Genomic DNA, 18274 nt, shown 5'->3' with positions numbered 1-18274 from the left:
GAAATAAGGATATTAAAATATGCCCATTTTAAGAGTGCTCTTGAATGAACTACTGGCTGCAGGCAGGGACAGAGGCTCATTCCACATTTGTATCCCATCTACACAATGTCTGCTGTGTAGTATTTACTTGAAGAAGCCAGGGAGCCTGGCTCTTCGCTGTCTCACCAGTGCTGGTTTATACCGACGGCAGGGGACGTGGGTGTTTTTCCAGCATGCACCGTCCCATCAGACTCCATGTGCTCACAGGCTCCTGATTCCCTGGGAAGGCTTGTCTTGGCCAGGGGGACCCTCCCTGCTGGATGTACCCACCCCATCCACAGAACCAAACCGGCCACGCTCAAACCACAATCCCCTCTGCTTCCTGATGCCTGCCCCAAGGGAAATGGAGCCATAACACGCATTAAACTTTACGCGTTCACATAAAGCCCAAGATTCCGCTTAACAGATAAATCTCAAAATACATTTAAAGAAACAGGAATTCTTAGCTCCAGTGATTATTCCAGTCCTTCAGGACTGGACCACATGGAAGACAAAGGGCGACGGGCTAAGCTCCACCACACCTAACCACAGGAACCCATCTCTCCAGAATGACTGTGTGGGTCAGCTCACTGCAGCCATCACTTCCCGCGGCCCTTCACTTGTATCGTTCTCCTTTCTCAGTAAACTAAGGCCAAGCTGAATCAGAGAACAAGCTAGAAGAGCAGTGGGTCCCCCCCTCAACCGCTTCTAGAAAACACACGTAATTGCTCATTAGAGACCCACACTATTCAATACCATTTCCTATGGAAACTTTCCTCCATCTGAACTGTCTGATGGGGTAGCCACTAGCTGTGTGGCAACTGGGCACTTGAAGTGTGATGAGTTGACTGAAGAAATAAATTGTTCATTTCAGTTAATTTATTTTTTATATATGTTTTTTAAAGATCTTATTTTTAAGTAAGCTCTACAGCCAACATGGGGCCTGAACTCACAACCCCAAGATCAAGAGTCCCATGCTCTACTGAATGAGCCAGCCAGGCTTCCCTCATTTTAGTTAACTCAAATAGCTAGCTAGCAAGCTAGTAACACAGCTAGCAGCTACTGTAATGGACCAAGCAAGCCTTCCCCCAAGTGGCCTGGCCACTACCTTGGGATGTTTACCTCCCAAGCCCCAGCTCACCCAGAGGAGGTGGGAGAGAGGCAGGACCCTACAGATGGAACCAGCAGAGGATTATCCTCAGTGGGGAGGAAGAGGATCACTGTGGGACTCAGGTTCAAAGAGGACTCATGCCCTGCATCCCTTTAGCATTCTGGGAACAGGATGTGCCTACATGAGGCACAGAGCAGCACAGCTCTTCAAACTCAAGGCATTATGGAAGACTCCAGGTCCTTTGCACATCTTGGGGAGAAAGGAGGATACCCAGTGATGATTACGTTTTAATTTCCCTTCAGCCTTGGGGTGGGGTTGGGGGTAGGGGCTAACAGTTCCTGTTTAGAGGGTTTTTTTTAAAAGAAGAAATGAGACATTTCCTGCACTCCACACCTGGTGTACTCCTATCTGCTCCATTTGAACTTCAAAACGTCATCTACATAGTAATAGCACAGTTGCTCCAGAAAATTGACAGGTTTGTGGCAACAGGTAAGGGCATGCTTTCCTTTTTTTCTGCCTTAGATTCAAGAAGAGGTTGACACTAACTTCATGGCTGTCATTTTGGTGGCACTGAATTAAGAGGACACTTGCATACACATCTGCTTGCATAGCCACATGTCCAAGCAACATGACACAGATCTTGTCTAAGCTAGGTCAGTGTGTTAGTTTCTTAGGTTTTTAATTTCTCTATATTAAGACTCTAGGCATCTGAAAAAGGCAATCTTTCACAAATAGGCTGACAAACTTCTCTAGGTTCCTTAGCTAAGTGCTCTCATAAGAGTTGCTGAAACCTTGTGTTAACACAAGCCATAATGGAACATGCTGTTAAGGTGCCCACAGTGGTTTCACATCGCACCACCTAATTTATAGATATGGTAATTGCTTGGGACTTACATGTGAGTGTATAGCAAGCAAGAGAGACCTATGGTCCAGGATGCCCCCGTGTTTGGGGAGCCAGGAAGAGCTGCCTACAGAGAGGACCTCTGAATAATACTGCTGGTTCACCCAGAAATAATCTTTTAAAAACTCCAGTGAAAAAGGATCATAAGCAGAAGTCCCTGGGGAGTACTGATAAAATCTTGATGTTTTCTTTCTAACATCATTGTTCTGAATTCTCATTAAAATGGTGTATGAAAACAGAAATATCTGCTTGGCGCCAAAGCCAACATTAACCCTTCGAGACCAGGAGACAGAACTAGGTACTGTGGAACTGCAGCTGTAAGTAATTGAAAGCAGACAGAAATTGGACTTTCCAGTTTCTTTGAAAAGCCTGGAAGATTATTTTTCCCAGATACATGTAGCATCCAAATATTAATTCATTTATGTTCCACCTCCTTCTAAAAATGGAATGGAGGCAAGTTCAAATACCATATGTGGATACTGTCCAAACTTGTGTGCATTGCGGTTTACACGCTGTAGCTTGCACTCAGAGATGAACATGGTTAGCCGCGTCACAGGGAAGGATCTCATTTGGACAGAGGCACTAATAGAACCAGTGGTCAGGAACCACGGACAATGCAAGGGTCTGTTTTCTTCTCTTCCACAGGCCCGGGTGACGCTATAGCTAAGACCTACTTAGCTCCAAGAGTTCATTTCTCATCTATTCAAGGTTCTTTTGCAGAAGCTGTAAGCAACAGACACACTTTGAAAACCCAGCACAAAGGTTTTCTTACAAAGTCTGGCTAATGGGGGTGGATATGAGATGTTTAAGGGGGGACAGTGCAGGGGCTCACAGAAGATGGAGGAGGGGATGAGAATGCATTTGGAGAGATAGCCAAGCAGCAATTATACCCTTATATAAAGGGGTAGAAACACAGGCTGGTTCTTTGTGGAGTGGAACTCTATTCTTCATAGGACCGCCCCACAATTCACTGAATATAGCTCTCCTTGAAAGCCTGTGACTTGGTGGTCGGAAACTCCCTGGACCTGTCTTAGTTTTGGCTCCCACAGCAAAGAGCAAATACACATGATTTTGAAGTTGTGGAATCATCTGGTCAGAGCAGATGGCCAATCTAGATATCCTGGTGCCCAAAGGGGATTACCTAGGTCGCTGTTAACTACACAACAACCAAATCCTGATTTCATCCCATGTAACAGGCAGAATGATCTTTCATTACCTTTTCTGCTCACAGAGCTATAATGCATGGAATTGATCAAACAAGATGCTGTATTAGATAACAAGAAGTTCAAGGTAAGGTCTTTTCCTAAAGGAGCATGCAATTAGTGAACCAATATTACTAATAAAAAAAGATGTAACATTTAAATACTTAACACCTGGTAAGTAGATGGACCTGTGTGTGCATAATCCATTAACTAGTTTCCAGGGCTTTCAGCTTCCAAGATGGCCTGCCTTCCACCTGCGATCATTTAATGGTGCTGTAAACTTGAGACCTCGTAATGCCAGCCGGAAGCACCTCTGGGCTCTTGCTCTTTAAGGGACAACAATAGGTCAAACACTTTGATACATAAATAATTTAAAGCCAGTTAAATATTAATAGGATTTCCAGATCTTTCAAAAAACAGATTTGCTGCAGAGAGCAAAGCTTGCAAGCTGGATTAGGAAATACCACTTGTGAGCTAATTTTAATTAAGAGATTATGCATCTACTGGAACTCAGTGATATAAGCAAGCATTTATCATAGTTTATGAAGTCCTATTTCTCGCCTCTTCAGATACAACACAGCTGCCATCTTGGATTGGGGCTGCTTACTTGTACCAGAGCAGAACGTTACACAGTTCAGTCAGTGGAACAAAGCTCAGGGCTGACAGGAAAAAGTGACATCAAAGCAGCTTTTAGTCTACAGCACTCCATCGATAAGCCATCCCCCCAAGGGTAACTGGCAGACAATGAAGGGGCCTTAATGTAGCTTACACCAAAATCTTTGTCTAAAGGCAGCTCCTATCAACAGCCGGATAACGGGATGATTCATCCATGAGATCATTCCAGAGTCTGTCTTTGTGTGGGAACATGGTTGGTGTGAGGAAAGAAACACAACTTCTGAATGCATAATTTCCCACCATGAAGAGATGTTCTGGGGGATAGTGGGAAGGGAAGAGGAGGAGGTGGCAGGGGGTATTCAGGCTTTGAGGCCCCCTCTCAGAAAAAGCCATTTTCTATGTCACAAAATGATCAACACTTGGGAAATGGACCCAAGAGGACGACCTCATCTGAAATGCCCCCATGCTGAAAGCTAAGAAGGACATCAACAAATACCACGTGGGCACTGCTATTTTATTTTTTTGATATTTATTTGAAAGAGCGTGCACGTGAGTGGGGAGCAGGGCAGAGGGAGAGTGAGAGGACATCAAGCAGACTCCTTGCTGAGCAAGGAGCCAATGAGGGGCTTGAGCTCACAACTCTGAGATCATGACCTGAGCCGAAATCAAGAGTCCAACACTTAACTGAATGAGCCACTCAGGCACCCGTGGACACTGCTATTTTAAAACATGCTCCTACTTCGTGCTGCACTGAGAGGCCATTTTCTTCACGACACAGTCGTGGATACATCCGTAGTAAGTGAACCCAGTCACTATCACTCAGTCAGGTCTGTTTATCTGAATGAGTCCTTTTCTACACACATATCATCAAGCTGGAATCATACAGCGTGGTTATTTTACATTAACCCTGAGTCACAAGTTAACTGGGTTAACTGCTACTTTCTTCTGGTTGGGTCCCTATATAAAAAAATACCCACTGATGTCTGTATGTTTCAGGAAATAAAGTGCATCTGGGCACTTGGGTTAGTCCCCGTATGCAGAGACAGTCCCAGGACTGACCTCAATACAATGTGGGCAGTCTCTCACTCCAGTGGGTTATGTTCCAAAGCTTTTGAGTTGGCTGTCTGTAACTCAAAATGCATTTTCCTACTGACACGATGTTACAAATGGAGATTAGGTCCACACAATGCTCTTTTAGCCTATAATATCACTAAACTAGCCCCACAATAAAGCAAGAGCCATGGTTGTAGGAATAACAGGTCAAAGGGTGTAAGAGGGCAAAGAAATAGGAAAAAAGTGGACTCTGAGTTTCCTGGTTTGGGGCTGACCTTCAGCAACATTTTAAGGAGGGTCAGGTTTGCATTATTTCTACCTCCCTCTCTGAACCTCCTTTTCCTTCTCAGGACCCTAGGATTCTCACTCCTAAGATGTTCCTTTTACAACTTCTCCCCGCCCTCTACTTCTGAACCCATAAATTCCTTTGCAGCTCCTGGTCCCATGGTGACGGCACAGCAGCCCAGAGGACAAGGCTGAGTGCAAGAGGAGGGGGCAGTGGTCTTAGGTAGAGGTGTGGAAGAGCTGTTTATTAGCAAGCGGGGTCTGCCTACTTAAGAGAGTCGGGAAACTTGCTTGCAATGTATTTTGTAAGCAAAGGGTTGCCAAGCCAAACCACAGATCCACACTAGAAAAGAGAAGGCAGTGACTCATGTGGATAAAAGGCAAAGAGACTCAGTTGAGCCTTGGCAAACTGCTGGTTGAGAGAAGAGGAGCTGGTTTAAGGCTGGGACTCTTCCCAGAAAATAGTATAATTTACAAGCTTAATCTGAGAAGAGTGTTTACAGCTATGGGAAGGTTTGATGTTACAGTTATAGTGAAAAAGACGGGCAACATCTGTTCCTCTTTTCAGTGACCAGCTTCCAATAGCTTGTTTTGAAAGGTGGGATTTGGCAAAGCTTCTTCCCACCAGCAAGAAAGATCAAAACAAAACAATCATCTCTTCATATTCCATACAAGCACATGCACTAGGGGTAAGGGGGGAAAAAAGACTGGAAGGAAATAGACCAAAGTGTTAATGAAGATTTTGTTCAGGAGGTAAGGCTCGAGAAATGACCTTCATTTTTACATACATCCTAGATTTTTAAAAATATGCACATACCACTGAGGAAAATAAAGACCAGATAAAAGCAGATCTGAAGATGAATCCCTTGTGTCTGTAGAAACACCATGCTGGCTAACTCATTATGAATCGGACAGATTTGCTGTGTTGGGGCAAACTTAGAACAATGAAATAGCTCTGTGACTGGACAAAAATGGAACCAAAGGGAACGTTTGAGGAATACCTACTATGTACAGCCTGGCAGAGTGCTCAGAGCTTTCATACATGATACTTCACTTAATACTCTCAAAACTCTGAGGCTGACATCACAGCCAGTTTTATAGACGAGTAGGCCTGGAACCAGCAAAGCTAATTAATTTGCTAAGACTGAGGGTTCGGCCTGAGCACCAGGCTCTATCCCACACAACCTACATCCTTGGCTTCAGATGCCCACGAGCGCCGAAGGCAGGGATGGAGGACCGTGGTTTTCCTACTGGGACTGTGAAGGATGGAGTGAAAATGAGTGGGCTTCTCATTCCCACCCACTTTTCTGGAATAACTCTGTGGTTAGCCATTTTATTTATGGCATTCTGTGTAAATTTGTATTGGAGGAATGGTTTCTTCAGCAAAAAAAAGTCTGAAAATCACAGAACTGAATAATCTCCAAATTCCTTCTGGCTCTAAAGGTCTATCTTTGGAGCTGAAGTGTGCTCCTTACCACTGAACTCATGTGAAACAGTGTGACGTCACGTGGCAAATCTTCTGTGTCTAGTGTCCTTACTGAGCCAGCCTGGGGATACACTGAGAAGTGGCAATGCGCTTATGTCCAGGAGGAGCTTCTACACCCTTGCTCATTGAGCACAGCCCACAGGCTTGCCATTATGAATGACAACTCACCTCTGTTAATGCTTAGTGGGAGCCAGCCTTCAATCTAAGCATGCTGGTAAATCCTGACATCTTCCCAACACACGCACCTCATTAGACATGGCCACACTGGGCCCCAGGAAAGACCAGACAGCGAGGACCAGAACACACACCAGTGTGTGAAGGTATGAGTGAGTGGTGAGAAAGACCAAGGCAAGAGCTTCACTTCACCCAACACAAAAAGGGCACCAGTGACAAAATAAAGTTCCCCACTGCTCCTTGGGGAATACTGGCCCTGGGAAAATCAACCCCTTCGAACTCCATGCAAAAATCAATTCAAAGATGTCCCTTGCTTTAAGCAAAAGCAGTATACACAAAAGGGAAAAATCACACGTTGATCAAAGGCTAGAAAACCAAGCCAGCTGAAAGCCAGGAAATTCTGATGGGGCTTGGGCACACCAGGTGTGACATCAGCAAAAAGGCCCTTGGCATTCTTAACATTCAGGGCGTTAGTATTTGTAAGCAACTCAAGGAGCACAGCATGAGTGATTCTTTGTGCTGGTGAAGTTAACATGTTGGGGAGTCACGTGGCAGGGTAGGTCAGGTGAGGGGACCTAATTAAGGGTAAGGCTTAGCACCTATGTGCAGCCTGACACCTCCCCACCCCCCGCAGGGGGGCTTAACAACCTTCATTGTGGATGTGACAGTCATTTACAGAAAAACAGGGTACAGAGGTCCATGACAGATCATCCTCTTGGTACCATCCAGACCCTCCTCATGACCCCCCATCCAATGCTGCCATTCCTATCAAGATGCCCACAAGTATGAGGCGCCAGGCTGAGGACTTAAGAGAGTACTTGCTCCTGTTGAAGTAAAGGGTTTGGCCATCATTCGGGGCGGGGTGTGTGTGTGTGTGTGTGTGACATATGCATATAATTAGCCATTCTCCAAGGTCTAGAGATACGATCCTCAAAAATACTGTTTGTATTCATTCATTCAACAAATAGTGTCTACTACGCACACTGCAATGCAAGTGATGCCTTGAGTACTAAGACACAATCCACACCCTCAAGGAGGGTTAAGGACAAATTTAACAAAGATATTAAAATGTTTGTTAGGTGCTATCGATGACACGTCTAAGGGTACCATGAAATACGAGTGGACTCTTAGTAGAGCCTTGAAGTGGGGCATTAGAGGGACTGTGAAAGTGGCCTGAGAAAGGGACTTGGAGGGGAGGTCTGAGTTCCATCCATAAGAAGCTCCAATGGGATGAGGGACAAGACCAGTTTTTCAAACTCTACACCAAGTCTAGAAGTCCCAAAGGCAAGAAGAAGCCAGGCATTTTGCTAATGAGGCCAACAAGACAGGCCACAAGATGGGTTTGAGGAGAACTGACGCTAGAGCCCAAGCCCTAGTCTCTGGGTTCATTAGTCTAGAAAAGCATGAAGGGGCTTTCAGCAGGGGTCAGACACCTAGAGTAAGAAAAATGACATTCAGGGTGTGAGGGCTCCCACACATCTGACTTCAGTCCTGTTTTCCTCAACTCAGCACTCACTAGTCATGGATGAGTCACAGAGGAGCCAGCATTGGAGAGAGCCAAAGGGGCTGGGCCAGGAACGAGGGGTGCCAGCAGCACCAGTCTCAAGCACAGGGCTGGGAGGCTGCAGGGCTGGTGGTGCTGCTTTCACCTGGATTTGGGTATGTATGGATACTGTCTTCTTGATAAAATTGAAAACCAAAAACAAAAAACCAATTAACACAAAATGAAAGTGAAACGAAGACATTTTCAGATAAAAAAAAACTTGAAGCAATGGATCCATATTCCAAGAAATAGTAAAGGAAGAAGATAAAGTTCTTCAAGATGAAACCGAAAGATAGCCAATGGAAAATTTAGAACTTCAGGAAAGAATGCATGCTGGAATGGGTTATTTATCTGGGTAAATGCAAGGTCTTTTGTTCTTTTTGCCATTTTCCTCTATTTCTTTACAAACTACAGGCTTGTTTGAAAACACAAAGTTTCTTCACTCAAGAAAGCATGTTTGTGGGGGCCAGCAGTAAGAAAGGGATCCACACTTCCTGAGGGACTGAGCTATGGCCAATTGTGGGGTGGAGGCATCAACAGCCAACACAGCCACATGTTTATTCCAGCTGCACTGTCTATCCTGCTTTCTGTCTTCCCTAGACATTCTGTGAACCACCCCAAATCTACGGCCTCCCCGCAACAGTGAGGATCCTATTGTCTGAGTATATCCCACCCTGCACTCCACCTTCCCCCACCCCATGCCCATCAGAGCCACTGTGGGTTCATGAGACAGGCCAAGAGTCTGAATTCTTAAATTGGAAGAGCAGAAACAAAGAACAGTTATTAGACGCATCTTGTTTTACCTAACGGATGATTTCTTGAAGTGTTATATGTGAGCAAACTCTGTAAGTCAAATGACGTTTTAAGAAATAAGAGAGCTTATTAGCAAGCAAGAAAGCATTTAAAAAAAAAAAAAAAAAGCCCTGTCACGAATGCTTTTGTGAAGTGAAGACATGTTTGGTGCTAATGTAACTATCTGACACACTTTCTCAAAGAGAAGCATTTTCCATCTGTGGTGTAATGAGAAGGAAGGTGTAAAGGTGACCCGGCTATGGCTGGGTAGGCGCTGGGGAGACATAAGCAGCAGCACTTCAGGACCATGAATCAGGGTGCCTCCACCATGTTGATACCTGCACTGTGTGACCACCTCCCCACTCTCTATAGACCCTCTTATTCTGTAGTCAACAAATAGTTTCGGGGGAATTAAGACAGATTACTTTCACACAAGACTCCACCCAAAGATGCCTGGGGTTTGCCCTTGGAGGAGCCAGCCTGCAGTGTAAACTGGCAACCTCCGAAGCCTTTGGAAAGTCACCACCTAGCACCAAAGCCACTAGGTCCCCAGGAGGTAGCCCTCCTATCGCACGTACACAGAGCTCCACCAATACCCAGATGCCCACTGCCAGGCAGTGTTACCCAATGGTCACTGGTCCCAAGCTAGCAGGTGGAGCCCCAGGGCATGATGGTGAAAAAAAAATACACTAAGCTCTCAGCTGTGCATTAGTGCTTTGGGAATTGCTCCTGTGGGGTCTGTTTGCCCCAAAGCAGAGAACACAGCACCTCACAGAGCCTGGAGTTGGCCCGCCCGCCCTCCCACCCTCCCTTCTAACTCAGCCACCACTGCTACAGCAGTCTCTGCCCCAACCTCGTATCCAAACTGATAATCCAGAACCTACTTTATGAGGCTCTTGTGAAGATTATATGAGCAAATGTATAAGGGCCCTTAGCACAGCACCCAGCATACTATAAGCATTATTTACGCTTCAGCTTGCGTTCCTTCCACTATCATGTTCACACAGATGTGGGTCTATCTAATCAGCTAACCTTAAGGAAATATGCTCTCTTCTCAAATATCTTTACCTATGAATCAAGGCAGGAAAGAATAGTTTGAAGAGTACGGTACTTGCTAAATAACCAGGGCAGTCTGCTTCAAGTGGAACCTCTAGAAATCACGGTGAATGATTCTACTGTTAGCTTAGAAGTCTAAACCTGATGGCATGTAAAAGGACTCCAGACATTGCATGTCAACCCCGGGGTGATTAAGCCCACACCAGGAAACCATGTATCAAATAAAACTGCAGTCATTAGACCTGCACTTTAAAAAAAAAAAAAAAACCACTCAAATTTAAAAAAATTGAATGGAGAATAATTATTCAGATAGGAGCTCTAGAAGCAGCTGATCGTTGGTGGATGGAAAGTGTGAACAGCATGCCTCATTCATAAACTCCTCGTTCAACCAGACTTACAGCTTCCACATTAGCAAAATTGACAGGGATGAGAACAGAGTGTGCAGATCTTTAGAGAGTCTAGTCAAAGCTCCACGTTGTATGAAACCGACCTGGGGCAAGCTGAGTGATGGGCCTGTGGCAGTGACATCTCAGGACCTGGTGTCCCAGGACAGCTCACTTGTCTCTACCCACTCCCCTCACTACCTAGGGCTCATTGCTGCAGTGTGGGTTAGCAATGGGAGCCCCGCCTGGATGGCAATTTACTCAATTTTCTTAATGTTCCAGGCATTATAGAGAATCTTTCCCATCCAGCCTCCCAAGAAGTTCACAAGGGGCCGGACCACCTTCTACATCCTCAGAAGGCAACCGTGAGGCTGGAGTACACTCTTCCACTTCTCCAAGACCTCACACTTCTACATCTCAATGAAGACCTGTTGTCTCTGGGGAGCACTCCCTGATCCCTCCGTCTGAATTCACTGAACACCTTCCTCTGTGCCACAACTGCACACTGCTTAGGGACTCGGGCAGAAGAAATGTATGAGTGATTAAGTAACTGAACAAATAAATGGTAAAACCTCTCCTGAGACTGGTCTGTCTGCTTTGGTCAACTGATGTCAGGAGCCAAAGTAAGTGCTCAGTTCAGTTTAAAACGAAGAACAAAGCTTTGGGGTCAGGGGGGGAGGCAGGACCAGCCCAGATGTGGGAGCCAGAATTGGGAAGCTCCAGTGCAGCATGAGAAGCCAGAAAACAGAACCGGAAAGAGATAAGGCTATCCTGATAGATGCTTTCCTTGTAAAAGAGGTTCAAGTACACACTGGATGAACTTCTGAGTTTCCTGTTTTTAAAACTTCCTTGTGGTGGACTTGGAGCTGTATATCACCCCTTTTAGAGGGGTAGGGGGGACAGTTTACACTTGTCTGGAATAAACAGGCACCTGTGGCTCAGTCCACGTGCATAAGCAACAGAAAAATGGTGACCAGAAAGAACAAAATCTGCAGGCTAAGGTGGCTGGGGTACCGGATTCTGGTGCTGCTAAGTGTCCACCCGTATACCTGAGGGGCCCCAGCTATGAAGCAAGGAGACCAGGCCATGTCATCTCTGAAGTCCTTTCCACCCCTGAAATTTTATGATTTGTGTCCCAGAGAACTCCAGCAGAAAGCTATTAGTTAATACAGGCATGAACGAAAAAAAAAAAAAAAATACAGGCATGAACGATAAAATATATAGTGTATATATACTATATATATATTATATGTAGATGTGTATATATATATACATCTATATATATACAATATATATTTTATGTATATAATATATATGTGTATGTATATAATATATATAGATTATATATTATATATATACTATGTATATTATATATAGATATATATAATTTACTAGTATAAATACATTTATTATTTGAGCATAGCAGTTTCCCAGTAATTAGTAAAAATAATCCTAATTTTAAATGGCAGTTATTCATTAACAGAATGTCTGCTCATCAAAAAATTTAAAAAACAGAACTGCTGCTTCATCCTGCTGCTAAATTACAGTATTCTGAATGGTGTTCATAATTTCTTGTGTGAGCACTTAAGTAAAATATGCTACAGAAATATGTTCTTTTCTCTGTCAGGCGTTACAATGGACTTGATAATTTTTTGTTATAGAAAATTAACCTTATTGCACCTTGGTTTCCCTATTCATAAAGTTTGAAGGAGGAGAGTTTATTCTTGTCAAAGCTGTAAAACGTTACATCCTATGATCCCACAAACACTCTGCTGCTTCCTTTGGGGCAGCCAGCAGAACAGCTAGATGTGCTGCCAACCCTGTGACATACCCTCCTGTAACCCACGGGGCCTTCCCAGCAGGAGTCGAGGAGACCCAGGCAGTGATGGATGCCCTCCTCCCAGCACCCTGGCTGCCAGCTAGTATTTCCTCCACATGTCAAAGATGTGGAGGGCCATATATGTCTACTAAGGATGCCATAGTCATAGTCTGGGTCCTCTCTTCCTAGGTAGTTTTAAGGTAAAATGTGCTCCCACGAGCTTTGCATACAACACAGTGATCTTCAGTAACGACATGGGTAGGTAGTAATGTGAGATGCCCATTGTATAGAGGAACAAGCAGAGGCTCAGAGGCAAGTGTCCCGCCCACAAAAAACTACAAGTCTCTCAAATTCTCATTGACCCCCAACACTGCTTTTATGAAATGTGGGGTCCTTGACAAGTTGGCCCCATCTACCACCTTGTGTGAGGTGCCGTGCTGGACCTTGCATAGTCAGTTGCCCTAGGTGTCTTAGTTATTAATCTCTGTGAGGCAGTTTTCATAGAAGCTCCACTTCACAGATGGCCTTCTGTTAATATGGAACTTGTTTTGCCACGGTGGGCCACGGTGACTCACAAAAGTTCTGGAGTTGGACAGATGGACAGACTTAGGTTCAAATTCCCATTCTGGCCCAAAGTTGCTGTTTGAGACCATAATTCTTGAGGATCAGAGTTCCTGGGTGGCTCAGATGGTTGACTGTCTACCTTTGGCTCAGGTCATATTCTCAGGATCCTGGGATTCAGTTCTGCATCAGGCTCCCTGCTCAGAGGGGAGTCTGCTTCTCCCTTTCCCTCTGCCTGCCCCTCCCCCTGCTTGTGTTCTCTCTTTGTCAATAAATAAAATCTTAAAAAAAAATTCTTGAGGATCAGTGGTCCTATCTACAAAACAGGGTAAGTACTTGGCTACTATATGAAGGAGTCCCAGAACTGGGAAATAAGATCACCATTCCAGAATGAAATAAACATGAACAGTTCTAAAACAAAAGCACAGAGAAGTCAGATTATGTTAAAGAAACCGAATGAGTTCTGAACCAGATTTGGCAGTCACCTGACTGAATATCCTTAGCTTTAATTAAAAGTGGTAATTAATCGTGTGTGAAATCTTAATGTGTCTCCCTCCCCTTCTTGGTTGTAAGTTCCAGGAGGCAGGAACTAGGTCCAAGATCTTTCACTATCTTTATCCCAGTATCTAGTCACATAATAAGCACTCAGTAAATGAATAAATGGGACATAGCCAATGGAAGAATACATCAATCAGAAAGGTTAGCAATGGAAGCCCAGGAAAATATTAAAATAAGGACAACCCCAGAGCGACCATCCAAGCTGGCCATGAGAGGACATACTTGCAGACAGCCTCCCACTGATTCTGGAACTCCCTGGAAATGGGCTTACAGGCTGGTCACACTGAAATAATCTGGGCCCTGGGGCCACCATGAATTGCATAATAAGATGAAAGGACTGGCCTTCTGGGTCACGCATAGGTCTGTGAGCTGGTACAACCTAGTGTCCACAGGGAGTAAGCCTGCTCTCAGGTGCAGCCAAACCTGGGAGCAGGCTGGTAAAGCACACCTTTTCTTGAGGTCTCCTGGCAACTCAGCTGGCCACACCTAGGTGATTCTTGAACCTCTGAGCTGAAGGATTTGCTGTTACTTTCTCAAGAACACCTACTTTGCAAGGTTGTTGTAAGGATGCAAGGAGTGAAAAGGACCGGCACAAAGCTAAGTGCTCAGTAAACAGTAAGATTACTGCTACTCTTTAAGGCACACATCAAATAAATGATGGAATCGGAATTTCATGAATAAGACTCTCTGTCCCACGACACTTATGGCATAGAGCGCAAATAAGGACCACAGTGAACTGAACAGGTGGAAGTCTGACAGGTCTTGGGGGATTAGGGCGGGACCAGGGAGGACCAGGGAGAGCTGGTCCATGACCAGGGAGGACCAGGGAGAGCTCGTGGAGTATGGTGAAAGAAGAATAAATGGTCAATCAGCACCAGGCGCCACAATGCCCTCCCACGGGACAGTGGTCATGAATGGGTAGTGTGTCATTATGACAGTGTCTAGAGGGCAAGTCCAGCATTTAGTTTGTAGAGGTCACAGCCAACATCCTGCAAGTTTCTTGGCATCCTATTCAGTGAGCTATCCCTACTCTAAATACCAGCAGCTCCCTGACGACAAATCCCAGATGCAGTGACAGGTGAGGGGCAAGGCAGTCAAGACTCAGTGGACAAGAGCAGAGTTTGGCATGGAAAATGAAGAGGGAAGGCTCTGCATGGACAGAAGGACAGAGCCTCACTTACCTACTTTTCTTCAGAGCAAAAGGAGGGGCTTGTTGATCTAGAGAAGTAAGTGTTCCTTTGGCCTGTGCAAATCACACAGGTCTGTTCCTGGTACCATTTTGCTTTGATATTTGCTCCAGCTTGCTCATCAGTTTCCAGCCCCAAGCCCAAGACGCAAAGAGGCAGGGTGTTCATATGGTTTATCTTGATTCCTTTCTTCACCTACCTTTCTCCAAAAAGTTGACATGGCCCTGAGGAATGGGATGGGTCCCCGGATTGCTCTTGCTTTACAGAAAGAGGTAATAAAATGTACATTTGGAAACAGGAGGTAATAAGGTGAGGGGACACACACACACACATGCACACACACACACAAAGTAACAAGGAAGCTTCCTGGCTGAAAAGAAAGTGGAGCTTTCTTCCCCCCCCATATTTACAAGTATTCAATTTGCAGTGTCAAAGCAAGGCAAGTTCTTTGAAATGGAAAGGGTAGCCACCTTATGCACACAGTGTCACAGCTTTTCACCCAGAGAACTATAAAGCAAGCATGCATATACATACCCAACTTGGGCACTGTCACGATAGGGCAGCACGGAAAATATACTACAGAAGGATCTTCTGCCACTGATAAGGACTATTCTAAAAAATAAAAAACAAATAAAAAAAAAGAACAAACAACAAACTAAATGCAAAGACTCTTAAATTAAAAAACAAACCAAAAAAAAAAAAAAAAAACCAAACCAAAAAAAAAAAAAAAACACCAAACAAAAAACACCCAACCGGAGCAATTAAGCATTCATGGAATTCACAGCAATATTTGCACACTCCTGCCGCCGCCTCCTCTGACAGATGGTATTCTGTGCTCCTTGCAAAATGCAACCTCAGCGCAGCAGAAGTATGCTGCCTCTCCTTATCCAAAGGTTAACGTGTGAGATACTGGTGAGGGTCTCTAAGGAGTATACATGAATCCTCTCTAGTGAGAGTGGTTGGCTGTGGGCTGCACAGCAAGATGGACAGACAGAGCCATGAGTCTGGGGTGCCCAGTGCTGCAAACAGTCATGCTGCACTGAAACCATCCATTTCTACTCTGCAGTGAACAATGCAAGAGCAATAGTGCCAGAAACCGTGAGCAAGAGACACTCAGATACCATTGTGATCGTTAGGTTGTTTTTTTTTTTTTTTTATACGCTGGCAGCATGTTAGGTTCTGAGAATAAATTAAGGGAACAATTACATAATCAGTCTTAGCCTCCATTCCTGCTATAAAGATACTACTGGAAACAGTTCTGCATGATGCTCTTATGCAATCAAAGTCCACTTAAGAAAACATTTTAAAAAACTCAAAAGTACTTATCCTGGCATATGAAAATAACTTTTGCCAAAGAGAATTGCTGATGAAAAAAAAAAGAGAAACAAGTGGAGGAGATTTAAAAACTAACATTTTTTTAAACACAGTAGCAACAAACATCAGATATGGAACTTACGGACTTGTAATCTTTTTCTTCAATAATTATGATGATAAAAGCAGAGGAAAAAAATACTACTAACTGCATCAAGGTTGGGAGATTATGACCTTGTTTTAAAACTGTAATATTAAATTGTCCACCTGCCCAGGATAAAGTTGGGTTCCCTGGCATGGCAAAGCATACTCCCGTCTTCTGGCTCTCTCTGCTTCTCCAGGCTCAACAAACAGGACATCCCCTTATCCCACCCCTGCACTTGATCATCCATCCATGCTAAGGGACTTGCTGTCCTCCACCTTTAAAAGATCCCTGCCGTTTCATATCCCTGTCCTTTGCATGCTATTTCTTCTGCCTGCTATGCCCAACTTAGTGTGCTTAGTGAGCTCCTATTTATTCTTTGAAACCTGGTTCAGATGCCACTGCCCTGAGAAGCACTTCCTCCTCCTTCACCGAGTTACTCATTCCCTTTTTGGTGCTGTCAATGGCTCCTTATTTTCACTTCTGGAAGACACCAATCACAAAGAGCTGCTCACCACTGCCTCCCTCCTCTTCTAGAGGGTGAGTCTAAGGGTTGAGCACATGGCAGCCGTCCATAAACAGTGAGGATGCTGCCATGCTTCAGAGCAGCACCTCAATCCCCATCATTGGGAAGGCAGGACCAAGGCTGTCTGTTCACCCCACAGTGATTCATGTCAACAGTGGTTAATAGGACTAAACCTATAATCACAGCTTCCAATATCAGTTGTATCATCTTTGTATGACCTTGGACCTCTTACTAACCCTTCTGAGCCTCAGTTTCCTTAACTAATATTGCTCGGAACAATGCCTGGCAAATAACAACACTCAATATATATATATTAACTAGTTTTACTGGGGATTGCCTTTTTGGGTTGAGGGAAATTTTACCTGCATGGTACCTGGATTCTGAACCCCTTCAGACCTCTGTGCTAAAATACAAAGGCCTGCTAAGATATCAAAGGTGTGGTCCAAGGGCAACTGAAGGATGACACACGTGACCTACAGATGTGGATTACTCATACAGAGGTGTCTCTCCTCTCTCAAGGGAGAGGTTTCTCATGAGATACCACACACCTAAACCTTGTCACTGCTCCAAGAATGATAGTGCCACATCCAGAGTGGGCCACCAGGCCTCAAGGGCTAAGAGCTAAATAAATCACAAGCATACCACTTTGCTGAACATACCCAGCCAGCCTCCTTGGGCTCTCACACTCAGGGTGACCAGTGACAGATCTTGACAGTATAGTGACTGTACATTTACGTAAGTGGACATTATATTATTAATACTTACTAAGTACCCATCAGATGCTCAATTCTAAATGCTTCAAATGATGAAAGCAAGTAAGTGACACGCCAAAGGTGACAAACTAGCAGATGAAACCAGTTGGGGATCTAAAGCCATGCTCTTTACCACTATGTGCCTTGATGCTTTGCCTTCTCTAAGACTTATTAGAAGAGTCTGCTGGTGCCTCAGCCTGAGTGGGTGGCTCAGCAGTTGAGCATTTGCCTTTGGAATCATCGGGGCGTGATTCCACAGTCCCAGGATCGAGTTCCACATCAGGCTCCCTGCATGGAGCCTGCTTCTCCCTCTGCCTACGTCTCTGCCCCCCCCCCTCCTCTCTCTCTCTCTCTCTCTCTCTCTCTCTCTCTCTCGAAGAAAGAGGAAGGGAGGAGAAGAAGAAAGAAGAAAGAAGAAGAAAGGAGGAGAGAGGAGGGAGGAGGAGGGGGAGGAGAAGTCTGCTCCTAGGGATTGACTGGGTGTCCATGGACTCCCTGGACACCAAATCTGCCTTCATCCAGTTTCTAGAGTGGCTTTCCAGCCTGACCTGCAGGTGACCAGGTTGGGAATGGGCAGGGCCAGTGGGTGACTCATCATAAGAGCCCTAACATCAGGGCTGTTGGTGCCAATGGTGCCTCACTCTCTTGCTCTGCTCAGTCTGAGCAACTTTCTAGATAGAAGGGTAGAGGTTCTCTAAACAACCCCTACCATCCACCCAGGAGAAAAGCCTGGAACTACTCATTCCATGTAGCATTCAATATCCATGTCTTCTGCAACACAGAGGAAGGAATGTATCAA

At 44.8% G+C, this 18274-nt stretch overlaps 1 protein-coding gene across 1 annotated transcript in view; it reads right to left on the bottom strand.

Moving 5' to 3' along the window:
* CABLES1 (Cdk5 and Abl enzyme substrate 1) overlaps window positions 1-18274 on the bottom strand; it is a 117023-nt gene that overhangs the window by 26010 nt on the left and 72739 nt on the right. Inside the window, exon 4 of the mRNA XM_026006489.2 lies at window positions 15279-15356. Coding sequence (XP_025862274.2) covers window positions 15279-15356 — 78 coding nt within the window. The remainder of the gene's footprint in view (window positions 1-15278; window positions 15357-18274) is intronic.

The sequence above is a fragment of the Vulpes vulpes genome, chromosome 13 (assembly GCF_048418805.1).
Source record: "Vulpes vulpes isolate BD-2025 chromosome 13, VulVul3, whole genome shotgun sequence".
NCBI classification, from domain to species: domain Eukaryota; kingdom Metazoa; phylum Chordata; class Mammalia; order Carnivora; family Canidae; genus Vulpes; species Vulpes vulpes.
The sequence above is the reverse complement of the archived record's forward strand: the minus strand, read 5'-3'. Positions and strand labels throughout refer to the sequence as shown.